The sequence below is a fragment of the Podarcis muralis genome, chromosome 8 (assembly GCF_964188315.1).
Source record: "Podarcis muralis chromosome 8, rPodMur119.hap1.1, whole genome shotgun sequence".
In the NCBI taxonomy this organism is placed as follows: domain Eukaryota; kingdom Metazoa; phylum Chordata; class Lepidosauria; order Squamata; family Lacertidae; genus Podarcis; species Podarcis muralis.
In genome coordinates, this window is record NC_135662.1 from 76463444 (window position 1) to 76478320 (window position 14877).

The following is a 14877-nucleotide window of genomic DNA, read 5'->3' on the forward strand; positions in this document are numbered from 1 at the left end:
TGTTCACCTGTTTCATGTTGTAGTCTTCCTCTGAAGCTCCTTTACTCCTAGGAGTTTGACTCTTGTACTTTGCCTCTGGAAATATGTGCAAATGATTTCTTTGCGTAAATGTAATGGCACAGCGGGTGCCTTTCTGGAGGGTTTTCATTGCTACAACAACATAGCTCAGAACAGCAACTGTGGAGACCTGGTACTCTATCAGACTCCTTTTCAAGCTGATGCACATAAATTTATATCCACCACCTCCTTCTTCTCCTTTATTTTGTTTCTTAACTTCCTACCTCTGTTGAAAACAGAAGGCTAGATTTTAAATACTTCCACAGAGATCTAAGATTCACAGGAACACAATTTAATGAGTAGAAGCCTCTTTCCCATTGTTTAAGAAAGGTGTGGTATGTTTATTTTTTAAACTTGTACATTTTTATTTGAACTTCAGTTACATTTTTTATATGTTTTCTATTAATTGTTTACAGAAAATGGAAAATCTTACTAAAGTTGGGTGAGGAAGAAACAAGGTTTTGATTTGTTTGTAGGCAAAGACTGACTTTGTTGAAGTTTGAAAGATTATCATGTGGCTGTTGGATTTTTAATAGTTGGGAAAGTGTGAGAGAGTGAGGCTTGTGAAGTACAAAAGGGTAGAGCCCAGAATGGCTATTGCTGGAGAATAAAAATGTAGCCGTGTGACCTTTTCTTGTATCCTGGTTTTCGAAACACAAGCATTGGATTATAAAACACTCTATGGGAATTATTTACAGAAGGCACAAGAACCTGGAACAGCAGCAGCTGAGGTTCATGTGCAAACATCCGGGTTATGACGACATGGAGGGTGTGCTTCTCCTTCAGCACTTCTGATTAGTCACTAACTTCAGCAGGAATGTCCTGGAACAAGCTTATCATAGCATGTGAACACATCAGCAGAATAACATGTTTATTTCCTTTCAAGAGTTTCAGCATCCCCTCTGCTCATATGCAGCATTGTGTTTTATGCAGCTCTGCATAGAAGCACAGCACATTGCAACACAGTTTCTGTGAAGCCATTTCCCTAGAAAATGGTAGAGATCCAATGTGTTTATGTGCCATAAATCACTTACAACTTTGAAGTGGTGCACTGTTTCTGTTTGTAGCACGTTCCCTACTATAATCCGCTATAGAAAACAACAGCGTCTGTCCTTGCTTAAGTTCTCGGCAGCATTCCCTGCAAGCCCTTCTCCCTAATCCCAGTGTCTGCAAGACTGATTTTAGCTTCCGATCTTTTTATACCTGAATATGTAGCAAGCACTCTTGTGTTTGCCAGTCTTTGGGGGCCTGTGGGCACAGCTGCAGACTGGAGAAACTGTTGTGAGCACCACACACAAAAACACGACAAGTACACACTGCAACCTACTCGATTGGCCACAAAAAAACTGTTTTAAACCTAGCTTGGGGAGGTGTGGAGAAATGGGCCATGTGAGCAACAGGAAAGTTTATTTATTTATTGAATTTCTTACCTTTCAGCATACGAACCCCTGGTAAAAAAGGTAAAGGTACCCCTGCCCGTACGGGCCAGTCTTGACAGACTCTAGGGTTGTGCGCCCATCTCACTCAAGAGGCCGGGGGCCAGCGCTGTCCGGAGACACTTCCGGGTCACGTGGCCAGCGTGACATCGCTGCTCTGGCGAGCCAGAGCCGCACACGGAAACGCCGTTTACCTTCCCGCTTGTAAGCGGTCCCTATTTATCTACTTGCACCCGGGGGTGCTTTTGAACTGCTAGGTTGGCAGGCGCTGGGACCGAGCAACGGGAGCGCACCCCACTGCGGGGATTCGAACCGCCGACCTTTCGATCGGCAAGTCCTAGGCGCTGAGGCTTTTACCCACAGCGCCACCCGCGTCCCAGAACCCCTGGTGGGTAACTATAAATATAATATAAAATTATAAAAAGGTAAAACTTTGAAAACAATAAAACAACCAAAACCATTCCAAATGGAGCGGAACCGTGTGAATTCCACAAAAGAGGTGGATCCCAGAAAACACAGTACAGTGGTACCTCGGGTTAAGTACTTAATCCGTTCCGGAGGTCCGTTCTTAATCCTGAGAAAGGGAGCAATTGGCTGTAGGGAGGCACTTCCACAATTTAGGAACTGCCGCAGAGAAAGCAGTCTCCCAGCCCACCATGCACCACACTTCTGAGGATAGTAGAATTACCCTCTTGGGACTCGGGTGGTGCTGTGGACTAAACCACTAAGCCTCTTGGGCTTGCTGATCAGAAGGTTGGCGGTTCAAATCCCCACAACGGCGTGAGCTCCCATTGCTCTGTCCCAGCTCCTGCCAAGCTGGCAGTTTGAAAGCACAGCAGTACAAGGCGGGAAGGTAAACGACGTTTTCGTGCGCTCTGTTTTCCATCACGGTGTTCTGTTGCTCCAGAAGCAGTTAGTCCTGCTGGCCACATGACACGGAAAGCTGTCCGTGGACAAACGCCAACTCCCTTGGCCTGAAAGTAAAATGAGCACCACAATCCCATAGTCAAGTTTGACTGGTCTTAACCGTCCAGGGGTCCTTTACCTCCTTTTACCTTTAGAATCACCCTCTGAAAATCTTAACACCCAATAAAGTCAGTAGGAATGAAGATGGTCCTACATAAAAGGCCTCTGCAGGTGCCACATGATCTGTCCCCATGTACAGAATGCTACACAACCTTTCTGCTATAAAGCTTTGTTATGAAATGTGTAATACCCAAATGTCTGTTTTGAAATATTGCTGTAATAACTATGTCATATTCTCAACATGTATAGAATAGTTTAAAGTCTTTTCCTCTATGATGAGAAGTAGCTGATTTGTAGTTGGTTTCCAGAATGCAGTGGAGGATTGATCCACTGATATTAGCAATGGTTTAGCTGGCATCTTGGTCAGCTTTTGGCCTAGGAATCCTTTTAGCATTCCTACAGAGGGAAATTGGCAAGTAGATGATTGGCTTGAAAACAGTGTAGATAAACATTTGTGGTAATAGTGACATGCTGGAGCCATAGAGTCCCATTGTGCAGCCTATATGGTGCGAATGGTAAAGAGGCATTTCTTTCTACTGCTGTTCTGTCCTATGGAGTGCTGCTTCACAAATCTCTTCCACATGCCTGTTGCAATCCACACTGTACCTGTTAGAAGCAGAGTTACCTACAGACTGTTGTGACATGTTTACTAGGCATTTACAAACCTCCAAATCAGTAGATTGATGTGAATATTTTTTAAAAAACTCTTTAAAGTCTATTTCATATAATTCTCCTTATTCTCCTTCTGATTATTATGAGCAAAAACAGAAGTCCCTCATTATACAGTGGTACCTCGGGTTATAGACGCTTCAGGTTACAGACTCTGCTAACCCAGAAATAGTACCTCGGGTTAAGAACTTTGCTTCAGGATGAGAACAGAAATTGCACGGCAGTGGCACGGCAGCAGGGGGAGGCCCCATTAGCTAAAGTAGTGCTTCAGGTTAAGAACAGTTTCAGGTTAATAACAGACCTCCAGAACGAATTAAGTTCTTAACCTGAGGTACCACTGTAATTGTAATTGACAGGACATGTAGTTTGTCCCTTGCACAAATATGCCCAAACTGTTTAGAAACTAAATTCCCTTTCATAGACATATTTCCCTTAAGGAAAATTTTTATCAGTTTACATGGAAAGCCCCTTCTGTAGCCAGTAGCACGCTCCAGTTGACACTAAGAAACAACAAACTTTAGAAGACCACATTTTCTAAGTGTTTCAGAGGACAGGTCTAATAATATCTGGATTAGTGATTCAGGCCAACTGTGTGACCGACTTGGGTGGTTCCTTTCTTTCCTTTCTGGACGTGAATAGGGTTTGATTTTCAGGGATGCTTTTTTGGACACCATGGCAACTATCATGTGTTGCTAGAGCATTTCTGTTCCAGCTGGCTTTCTATAGGATCTGAGAATCATGTTATAGTTGCTTGTATTACTCCTGCATACAACTGATCTTTTGGTGTTTTTAGCACAATTTTATGTCTAACTTTTAAAGGCACATATATTTAGCTGTTTAGCTTTGTGTTTCCATTACAGTAGTGCTGCCCTTTTTGAAAGGGCATGGTGTTAAGCAAAGAAAGAAACAATAATGCTTCCAGATAAGCTTCTTCAGCCTTGATAAGTAATTAAGCTTGAAGTGTAGCAGTGGCCCCAAAGGTGGTCACCTTGCAGTGCTTGCAGGAAAAATGAAGAATGAAGTTCCAAGTCCCAGAACATCACAGGAAAGTTTTTCTAGTTGTAATACCTTATGTGCCTTCATTGCTCTGTGACACTTCTTTCTGTAACAAATTCAGAGAATGCGATAGTGCGGCAAATTAGGTATTTACCTGTTTATCTTCTAATAAAATTGAATGGTATAAGTTTCAAGTAAGCATGATTAAACTTAAAATGGTAGGAGTTGGACAACTTAAGTCCTATTGAGTTTAATGGGAGAATTAAGTTCTACCCTAAATCTCTCCACTAGAATTTAATGTGCTTATCCTTGGCTGGATTATGACAAGTCTTTGCAGTTTCATGTGTTTTCTCTGAGGTCTTAATACATACGCAAACAACTCTGCTTTCATACAGAACTTCATTTTCTTTAAAATTAATAATTAACCTTGGTATGTTACCACTAAGATAATGTCTCCTGGTTGAGGCTGATTTCAAGGCTCCTTGAACATGATGAATTCCCTGTGAATATGGGCTGACTCAGTCTTTGTACAATTGGAAGCTGAGCTGCATGCATTTGAATTAAATGTGCAAAACCTGTTTCCAACATTGTTGTGATTAAGGAAACCTATGTTTAATGAGGAGCTTTGTGTGTGCATTAGAGACCTGTCAGAATAAATGTATTATAATAATACAGGAGTAGTATTATTATCACCATCATTAATTTACTAATCATCTTCTGAACAGCATTGATGTATACTGGAGATAATTAAAAACAGTTAAAAACACAAGAACAGCAAATACATTTCCAAAAAAATGTAGAAGAAATGCCATGTAAAATATCTCTGTTTTTAGAGCATTTGAAGATGAGAACAGCTGAAACCATTCCAAATAATCAGTGCATGTTGCAAACTCTACATTTGAATTGGTTCAGTTGAACCAATTACAACAAATTTTGCCTGCGAAGTAGATGGACATTATGTTAAGGCAGCCTAGATTCACTTGGTCATGGCAGTTTGCCTGTGCGATGGATTTATTTGCCGCTACCATTGTCACAGTATAGTTTTGTCTGCTTCGTTGTACTATCTCTAGGCAAGTTGTCTCCTCCTCTAATCATCTTTAAGCCAGTGGTACACAGTGATGGTGGGAGAGAATGCCTGAGAGCAGCTGTGCCTAGCTATCAAGATCAGAGGATGAAAATTAGCCAGAATTTGGAAATATAATAGGCCAACTGAGTAGATCCACCACCACAAAAGAGGCATAGTAGATCAGAGATCTGCATTCTCAGAAGGCAAATGATTCAGTTGGCACCATGTGCAAAAGCTAGGCTACTAACTGGGACCAGTCAGAGGAGACATATCTCAGCAGTTCTTAAACTTGGGCAAAATGAGATTTGCACTTGGGCAAAAAAAAATGAGAGGCACAAATACAAGATGGGGGACACCTGGCTTGAGAGCAGTACATGTGAAAAGGATCTAGGAGTCTTGGTTGACCACAAACTTGACATGAGCCAACAGTGTGACGCGGCAGCTAAAAAAGCCAATGCAATTCTGGGCTGCATCAATAGGAGTATAGCATCTAGATCAAGGGAAGTAATAGTGCCACTGTATTCTGCTCTGGTCAGACCTCACCTGGAGTACTGTGTCCAGTTCTGGGCACCACAGTTCAAGAAGGACACTGACAAACTGGAACGTGTCCAGAGGAGGGCAACCAAAATGGTCAAAGGCCTGGAAACGATGCCTTATGAGGAACGGCTAAGGGAGCTGGGCATGTTTAGCCTGGAGAAGAGGAAGTTAAGGGGTGATATGATAGCCATGTTCAAATATATAAAAGGATGTCACATAGAGGAGGGAGAAAGGTTGTTTTCTGCTGCTCCAGAGAAGCGGACACGGAGCAATGGATCCAAACTACAAGAAAGAAGATTCCACCTAAACATTAGGAAGAACTTCCTGACAGTAAGAGCTGTTCGACAGTGGAATTTGCTGCCAAGGAGTGTGGTGGAGTCTCCGTCTTTGGAGGTCTTTAAGCAGAGGCTTGACAACCATATGTCAGGAGTGCTCTGATGGTGTTTCCTGCTTGGCAGGGGGTTGGACTCGATGGCCCTTGTGGTCTCTTCCAACTCTATGATTCTATGATTCTAAACAGTTGCACTGCCTGCTGGTCCATTTCTAGAGGCTGCTCAAAATGCTGGTGATCACCTCTTAAATCACAAATTAGTGTTATATGCATGTACCTCTTGAACCTGCTTGAATGCTCCATTTTTCACCAGTGCCCCAGGTGATGAGCAGGGAGAGGACACTTTATGTGGAACGGTTGCCTAGCACCAAGTTTGATGCCTCACTCCTAAAAAGCAGGAGTGAGTTATCTGCTTCCTCTCTCCCAGTATGCCAGTTTGTAGGCTATGTTAAGTCAGCTGTCAAACACCCTTGCCCTGCTGAGCAGGAATTGAGCATGGGAACTTGCTATTGAAATTTCCAGTGTCTCTGACCTACCTGCAAGGCAAAGTACACTAAGCCCAGTTCTGAAATTGCAATCCTGATTGACTGCTCATGTAGTCTGTTGTAATGGGCTTCCTGACAATGCAAATTATATGTCTCATCCCATCTAATAATGGCCAGCAACTATACTTAGTTCCTTGTTTAATCTGAACCACAAAGATTGGGAAACTATATAACCATAAAAATGGGAGAAAGAAATTGCAACCAATGGCCACATAAGAAGGTCTGTTTACCACCACCAGTTTTCCTATAGAAATGAAGCTGTGCCCTTGCGTCTGACTTTGAGGTTCCATTGGCACAAAGAAGGTGTGGAATGCCTTCAGGAGAGACAACTCTTGTTTCATGAGCTTCAAAAAGTAGCCAAAGATCAAATAGCTAAATTCATACTGAACCTACAAAAGGCAACTCTTTCCATAAGTGACTCTGACAAAGCACTGTATTCGGTAGCTTGTCGCTGCATCTGTAAATAGGATTTTATTTACTGTGGTCAGCCTGACAGTGCACACTCAGACAAAGAATGGTTTACAATCCAAAGCAGGCATCTATAGGTGTATATTAAGGTATACGTAATTCTGACTTGTATGTGGTAGTAAAATTGCCTGCTGTTCTTGGTGTGCTGCCAGCAGTAACCAGAACTGCACTTTCTCGCATGCAGATACCAGCTGATGCCATGACACATTTAAAGCACTATGATACCACTTTAAACAGCCATGTTGTTATTTAGTCGTGTCCGACTCCTTGTGACCCCATGGACCAGAGAACACCAGGCACTCCTGTCTTCCACTGCCTTCCGCGGTTTGGTCAAACTCACGTTAGTAGTTTCGAGAATACTGTCCAACTGTCCAACCATCTTGTCCTCTGCCGTCCCCTTCTCCTTGTGCCCTCAATCTTTCCAAACATCAACGTCTTTTCCAGGGAGTCTTCTCTTCTCATGAGGTGGCCTAAGTATTGGAGCCTCAGCTTCACGATCTGTCCTTCCAGTGAGCACTCAGGGCTGATTTCCTTAAGAATGGATAGGTTTGATGTTCTTGCAGTCCATAGCTTCCCCCAAAGAATTCTGAGAGCTGTGATTTGTTAAGGGTCCTGAGCAGGCATAGGCAAACTGTGGCCCTCCAGATGTTTGGGACTACAATTCCCATCATTGCTGACCACTGGTCCTGTTAGCTAGGGATGATGGGAATTGTAGTCTCAAATATCTGGAGGGCCAGAGTTTGCCTATTCCTGGTCCTGGGAGTTGTTAGGAGGCCCCTATTGCACTTGCAGAGTTAAATTGTCAAAGTGGTTTAACAATCAGTACCTCTTCACAGGGAACTCTGAGAATTGTAGCTCTGGAAGTGAAATAGGGGGGCGTGGCCTGACTGCCTACCATGTTGCTGCTTCCTTTAGTGAACAGAAGCTAGAACACTCTATATTCAATCGCTATGGAGGTTTCAAAAACACACTTTTCAGTTTACTTCAAAGGGTTCCTTTTTGAGGTGGGAGCAAGTTGTCAAGGGTAGATGTGTGCAAATAGCAAACCACTTTTTCCGGCGATTTGTTGTGTTTAATGCTTTAGTCTGATAACTTGCATGTCTCTGCACAACCTCATTCCTGTTTTATCCAATGAAGTGAAAATGGCTTTCACTTGGAAAACGATATAGAAATGTTAATGCAGCTGAAAATTCAGAGTGAGAACCCACTTGAGGTGGCAGGGAACATGGCATTCCCTGCCCCACAGTGACTGTGCCTGCTGCTATCCCATGCATCTCATAGTAGTAATTGTCACTATCTATTGGTCATGGAAGTGCTGCTAGGAGTCAATACTAACGGCTGCCAAAAGTTCATTAATATGGGGCTGTGATGTGAGAAGGCTGCTCTTATCTTGTCCCTGCTGACATAATTTGGAGCAGTTGGTGAATTTTTCAAGCCTGTCAAGCATCCAATTGTTTACGAGGATGATACTCAAATGTTATACTGCTTTCTTGTGTTTTGCTTTTGTTGGCTATCTTGCGTGCTGACCATCTGCTGCTAAACACAAATCTTGAGCTGCTCTGCCTGTCACATGGAAAGAAGGGACCATGTTAGGAAATGGCTTTTCTCATTTGAGAACATGCCAAGTAAAATGTTCATGTGCTGCTGCTGCTGTTCCGAGAAGGAAGCCACATTTACTTGGAAAAAATGTAGAACCTCCCATGATGTCACCTCCTTATGATGTCACTGGATCATAAGAGGCTAGTATGGGAGCAGGGAGGCTGTATGCTAGCAGTATGACTGGTAGAGGTGGCCAGAAAAATATTAGCCAAAAACTGAGCTTGAGTTGGTAAAGGTGAGATGAAAGTGTAAGATGATAAATGTAAGTTGTCATTATTTTTTCCACGAGGCTGGCATAGCAAGCAAAAGAGGAGAAGGCAAGGCTCCAAACTAGTCGGGCAAATAAAGGTTAATAACTGGGTAGTGGTTACTGCTCACATGACCATAAAAGTGTTGGCTTCTGGACAGTGCTTGCCGCCTAGGAGCCTGTCACAGTATTTGGAATAAGGTGTGACCTGTTTATTCGTGGAATTAGCCAATCAAAATAGTACACTGTGAACTTCATTCAAGACAAGCAGGCACTTAGGATGTGTGTAAATATACCCTGTACCAGAGGGACTTAACAGGAGCCACAAAAGGAGACTCATAGACTGGATTTCTTCAAGCTCAAAGGAAGACTGACAAACTTTCCTTGAGCATTGGATTTACACTTAAAAGAGACAAAAAGTTAGGAATGTCGGAAAGTGAGGACCTTGGACCGAGCGAAAGGTACTGTAGTTTTCTGTTCTGGAATTTTGTTGTTTGGCTTCTTTGATTCTTAGCATAGGAATACCCACTGATTTTTTGCCGTAGTTCTCCTATAAATAAATTCACACCTGTGGAAATGTGTATAAAGTTTCTTGCATGGCAATAATAGTGCAAACAGCCAGGTTTTTGAGCTTATGATAGTAACAACATTTCATTCTGTAACTTCTAAAAAGTCACTGCCCATGCTTGCCCTCCAATGAAGCTGCCAACAGAAGAGACTTGAAATGTCAGAGACACAAATAACTCCAGTGTAGTCTGTTATTGACAGATATGTAATGTATTACTACTAGAAAGGGCACAGTGTTCCTGTGAGAAATGCCTGTGGAATACTTCCTTCAGGTCAGAGCTTAAGTCTATATCAGGCCGTAACAAAAAAATTTAAGGCAGGGGTGGATGAGCTGTGTCCCTCCAGATGTTGTTGGCCTTCAGCTCCCCATTATCCCTGACCACTGGTCATGCTGGCTGGAAGCAACATCTGGAAGGCCACAGGTTAGCCTGTTGTAAAGGGTGTAAAACAAAGGTGGGGAACTTGTCACCCTCCAGACACAACTCCCAGCAACCCCAGTCAGTATTTTTCAGTGGATGGTGGGAGTTGTAGTCCAATAACTTTTGGAAGGGCAAATGTTTCCCACCCATGATATAAAACATATTGTTGATTCTATCGCATTTTCTTCTGAATCAGTATAATTCTCAAGAGCCCAATTTCTGTCCCCCCCACATAAACACCCATATATATTTACAGAAAATCTGAGACTAGAAAAGGTAATACATCTGAGTACCTATCCTATTAGATCAGTGAAATCAAAACCAAAAGAATAGAGCTAAATAAAATTGAAGAAGCATAATGGATGATCAAAAGTAGAGTCCAGTACAATCATAGGACAAAAATATTGCTCTGAATAATTTTAAAAATACCTTTGAACCATTGATCCCCTAAAACTGAAAAGAGAGGCAGAATATATCCTTCATAGAAACGATGGGTGCTGTCAGAATTAATCTCATTCCAAAAAATCATTCTTAATAGAAGATTCATTTGGAAACAGTCTTGTCAAGAAGCAAATGGCATACAGTGCAACTTTTTATTCTTTTCTTTTTTTAGAGAACTTGACATTTTAGCTCTTAAAGCATTATTGTGAAGCAAATAGGTAAGACTAGAAATGGGTTCTTTTGGAAGCTGTGATCAGAGACAATTATTTAAACATAGGAAAGCATATAAAGCAGGTTAGCATATGTTGATGATGCCTGTGAAGCAGCATAATGCCTTATTCTTGAGATATTTTGCTCATTGAGACCTTTGGAAGGCACCCTGGGCTCAGATTGTGTATGTGTGTGAAAAGAGGAATACTAATCTTATAAACACATAAAGTTTTGTGAGGCATAGCAAATAAGCCGGACATTTTTATTTTTTGTCATTTGAACTGTGTTAATGCTTTGGACAGATAAACCCCTGGAAATTCTCTAGTTGTTCCTGTCACTTGTAATCCAAAATTCAGTCTTGGCAAACTTGCTCAATGTGAGGTATCAGTCTGACTCGGTGAATATGCTCTTGATACCCTTGACAAGTGGGTATTAACGTGATTACCAGGTAGTGTGGGTTTTTTATTGGCTTCTGTGGATAGTGTCACGTACCACAGAGGGTAGTGACTTACTGTATATGTGAGGCTATGGAGTGAGATTGTGCAGAGGTTTGGAGTTAAGTTTCAACATGGCGATGACGCACAGTTCTACCTCCTTGTTTCCACCATGACCCAGGTCTTTACCTACACAGGTTCAAACTGTGGTCAATGGAGTCTGTCACTAGAATCATAGTAGTAGGAATGTCTCTAATACAGGCCATTTACAGCATTTGTAATCTCAAGGTTTAGTTAAAAACAACAACAAAAAACCCTCTTTTGTTCCCCAGTCCTCGAATGTGATACAATCTTGTAATTGTAATTTGTTTTAAACTGCTTTTAATACTTTGTTTTAAATCCTTGCGATCCACCCAGGGACCTTAGGGTGAAGGGTGGGTAATTAATCAGAATAATAATATGTGGGTGAAGTGATTTATCTTTATAGTCTTTGGCTAAATTTGACTGGGCTGTATATAGGAACTTAAACATATCCAACGAAAACAGGTGTTGCTAACCCACAGCCCAGGGCCTGATGCAACTCTCGTAGCAAATTGTTATACTCTGCCAAGTCCTCATCAGTTTTGTCAGTGGCAAAAAAAATTAAAAGGCATGACTCTGGGTTGTTGTTGTTTTTACAAATTTATTTATTTGGTTTTTCAAATTAAAATTTTACAGAGATATATAAAACATATATCATAAAAACAAGATTCCTAGGAATCTCCTGGACTTCCATCCTCCCCTTTGTGGGTCCTATTATTAATCATTTCCTCCCACATCTTTTATTATACTCCAGATCCTTTGCCTCTTCCATTATGTCCAGAATTCAACCTTAAACTGCAAGTGATCTTCCAATCCTGCTAACGATTTTAACTGTTTACAGTGATTTACAATAAATTTTCCCCATTCCTTATTAAAATTTTGGTCTTCCTGATTTCTGACTCTTCCGGTCTTTTTAGCCATTTCAGCATAGTCCATTAACTTCATCTGCCATTCTTCTCTGGTAGGGACTTTATCTTCTTTCCATCTCTGGGTTGGATTTAAACCCCTACACTCAGCCCGCCTCCCTGCTAGTCATTGGATCAGTCAATTGTTAATCATGGGGAGTGGGTAATAACCCCCCCAACTCAGCTGATCTACATGGCTCAGTTATGGGGGAGTACTGTGTACTTACCATGTGTGACAGAGAGAGAGAGAGAGAGTGTAGGATAGCCATGCCATTTTTGGTCACACCCACTACTGGCATATGGCATTGAAGCTTGGCAAGGGATTAATGTGTCTCTTGAGTCCAACAAATGTTAACCATCCATAAATTCTATGTACCATGTTTAATATATTTAATATGGTCCTGCTTGCTCTGCTTGCCAACCCCATCTTCCTGCCTCAATTCCCCCCTCCCCAATTATTTCCCTCTCCAGGATGGTGACATCTCCCATGTTCTCCCTGCCTCAGTTGTCTCTCAGGACCACAACTACTCCCTGCCTCCATTTACCTCCTCCAGAGTTTCCGTTTCCATCTCAGTGCCCCAGTTTCCCTCCCCAAGACAATAAAGTACTCTTCTTTTCTCAGCTTCTGAATCCACCAAATCGTCACAATATTTCTCCTTCCCCATAATTGCTCGCCTCATTGCAGCTTTTCGTCAGAAATGCAATGGTTCCCTTCTTTCTCTTTCTTTCTCTCTCTCTCTCTCTCTCTCTCTCTCTCTCTTTCTCTTTCTCTTGCTTTTTCACCTACCGGAAAAGCCTCCCTTGTTGCCAGAGAGAAAGAGGAGATGGAGAGCCCATCTGACAGGTCATGGGGTGCCTCCCCGTTGTGTCTTCCTCTGGGGATTCTAGCTCTGAGAGTAAATAAAAAAGAGCACAAATATTATATAGGGACAAGTTTCAAAGTCCTTGCATTTAATAGTTTTTGTCTTAATCAGCACATTGTCACAATGCTGTACATGGTATATTTCTGTGCGGATCAAACCATTCTTCATGCAGGTGTTTGTGTGTCTTACATAAGACTCATTTTGCTTGCGAGGCAGTAGTGCTAGAACTGACTCAGATGTTGGTTTTCCCAGTCGTCCACTAGTTTGTATATTTATGTCCCTATAATAGGCTTCTGTAGGAAAGTAATTACTGGTGGTAAAAGGAAGTTTTTAAAGTCTGATGTTTTATCGTGTTTTCAATCTTCTGTTGGGAGCTGCCCAGAGTGGTGGGGAGTAAATAATGGGTGGGGTATGAATAATAAAATTATTATCATTATCATTATTATTATTATTACATGGGGTTGCTAACATGAATCCTATAGTCACAAGGGCATTTTGGAGATCTTCTCCTGATACCCACAAATCTTCTGAGATCACCCATCCAAACTCTCACTGCTGCCTTTGTCATGAGGTGCTGAGGGTGGTTACCTTGTAAAGCATGGGTGGGCAAACTAAGGCCTAGGGACCGGATCCGGCCCAATCGCCTTCTAAATTTGTCCCACGGACGGTCCAGGAATAAGCGTGTTTCTACATGAGTAGAATGTGTGCTTTTATTTAAAATGCATCTCTGGGTTATTTGTGGAGCATAGGAATTCGTTCATTATTTTCCCCCAAAATATAGTCTGGCCCTCCACGGGGTCTGAGGGACAGTGGACCGGCCCCCTGCTGAAAAAGTTTGCTGACCCCTGTTTTAAAGGGAGAAAGTACATGGAGCTGAAGTAGAAAATTGGAAGAGTGACACAAATCAATGTTCTGACCCTGTTAGGTACATTGATTTCAAGTGGTCTGACAAACACGCTGCAAACTTTTTCTGCTTCAAAAGTGTGTTCTAATAATGTTTCTTTCCTATTTGCTGTGTAGGGAAATTATTTCACAAATTAAGCATCATTTTTCCTATACAAAATGGCTCCCATCATTTCTTTTTTAAATTTGCAGTTACGCTGCTGCTGCTGTGCTTGGCATTGGAATGGGGTGATGGTGGGGTATTTTCTCTTGGAATAAGTTTGTCATTCTTTCTTAGCTAGGGAACTTTCTGCATTTACAATAGTATAGTTCCTGTCTGATCTGACATTTTTAAGAAATAATTTGTAGCTGATGGTCTACACCTTTAGTCACTTGTTGCTTTTGTGGGGTTGTCCTTTTCACACTTTTGGAGAGCTGAGCCTGAGCTGAGAAAAGTTTTTTGACTGTAGTCACCCCCCTTTCACCCTCCAGCCAGTAAATGCCTACATTATGAGCATGCACACAGAGATAGTTGTTCATTGTTTTTTATTTATTTAATGCCCAGTATTCTAGAATTCTCATCTTATAAAAGTATAGGAAATTAGAATAGGAACTGCATGTCTCCCTGAGGTATAGTGAACTTTGTTATTGTGATCAGATGTTGTTTTCAGCTAATGAATGCTATCATGGGCAGTACTTTGACTCAGTACCATCATCTCTCTCTGCCATATCTCTCCTCTGAACTGAGTTTCCAAACTGACAGCTTGCACCATTCAGACGGAAGTGATGTGAAACCACTTACATCACCCGCCCACCCCTAAATCGGGATGATGCTTGTACACATGCCGCTTTCCAGAACTATGATAAAAGTCAGGGTTTTTTGAGGTACAATGAGCAGGTTTTTAGTAGCTCGTACTGGAATGGGGGGCATGGGGACACTGTTCTAAACCACTGAGCTCTTGAGTCCTTTACCTTTTTACCTTGCTGGAATATTAGCTGAATAATGACAACATTGTGTGGCATCATGCCCCAAGATCTGAAAAACCAGCTAGTATACTACTATAAGTGCAGAAATCCCTGAGGTTTTTAGTGATCTTT

The 14877-nt window shown here is 41.9% G+C and overlaps 1 protein-coding gene across 2 annotated transcripts in view; it reads left to right on the top strand.

The window, feature by feature from the left end:
• Nucleotides 1-14877, top strand: part of RETREG1 (reticulophagy regulator 1) — a 41239-nt gene that overhangs the window by 13080 nt on the left and 13282 nt on the right. The window contains exon 1 of one of the 2 annotated variants that reach the window (XM_077933354.1): nt 8912-9438. The exons of the other annotated variant lie outside the window; for it this stretch is intronic. Within the exon in view, the coding sequence (XP_077789480.1) occupies nt 9404-9438 (35 nt within the window). The 5' untranslated portion in view covers nt 8912-9403. Of the gene's footprint in view, nt 1-8911; nt 9439-14877 lie in introns of those variants that run through there. 2 annotated transcript variants of the gene reach the window in all.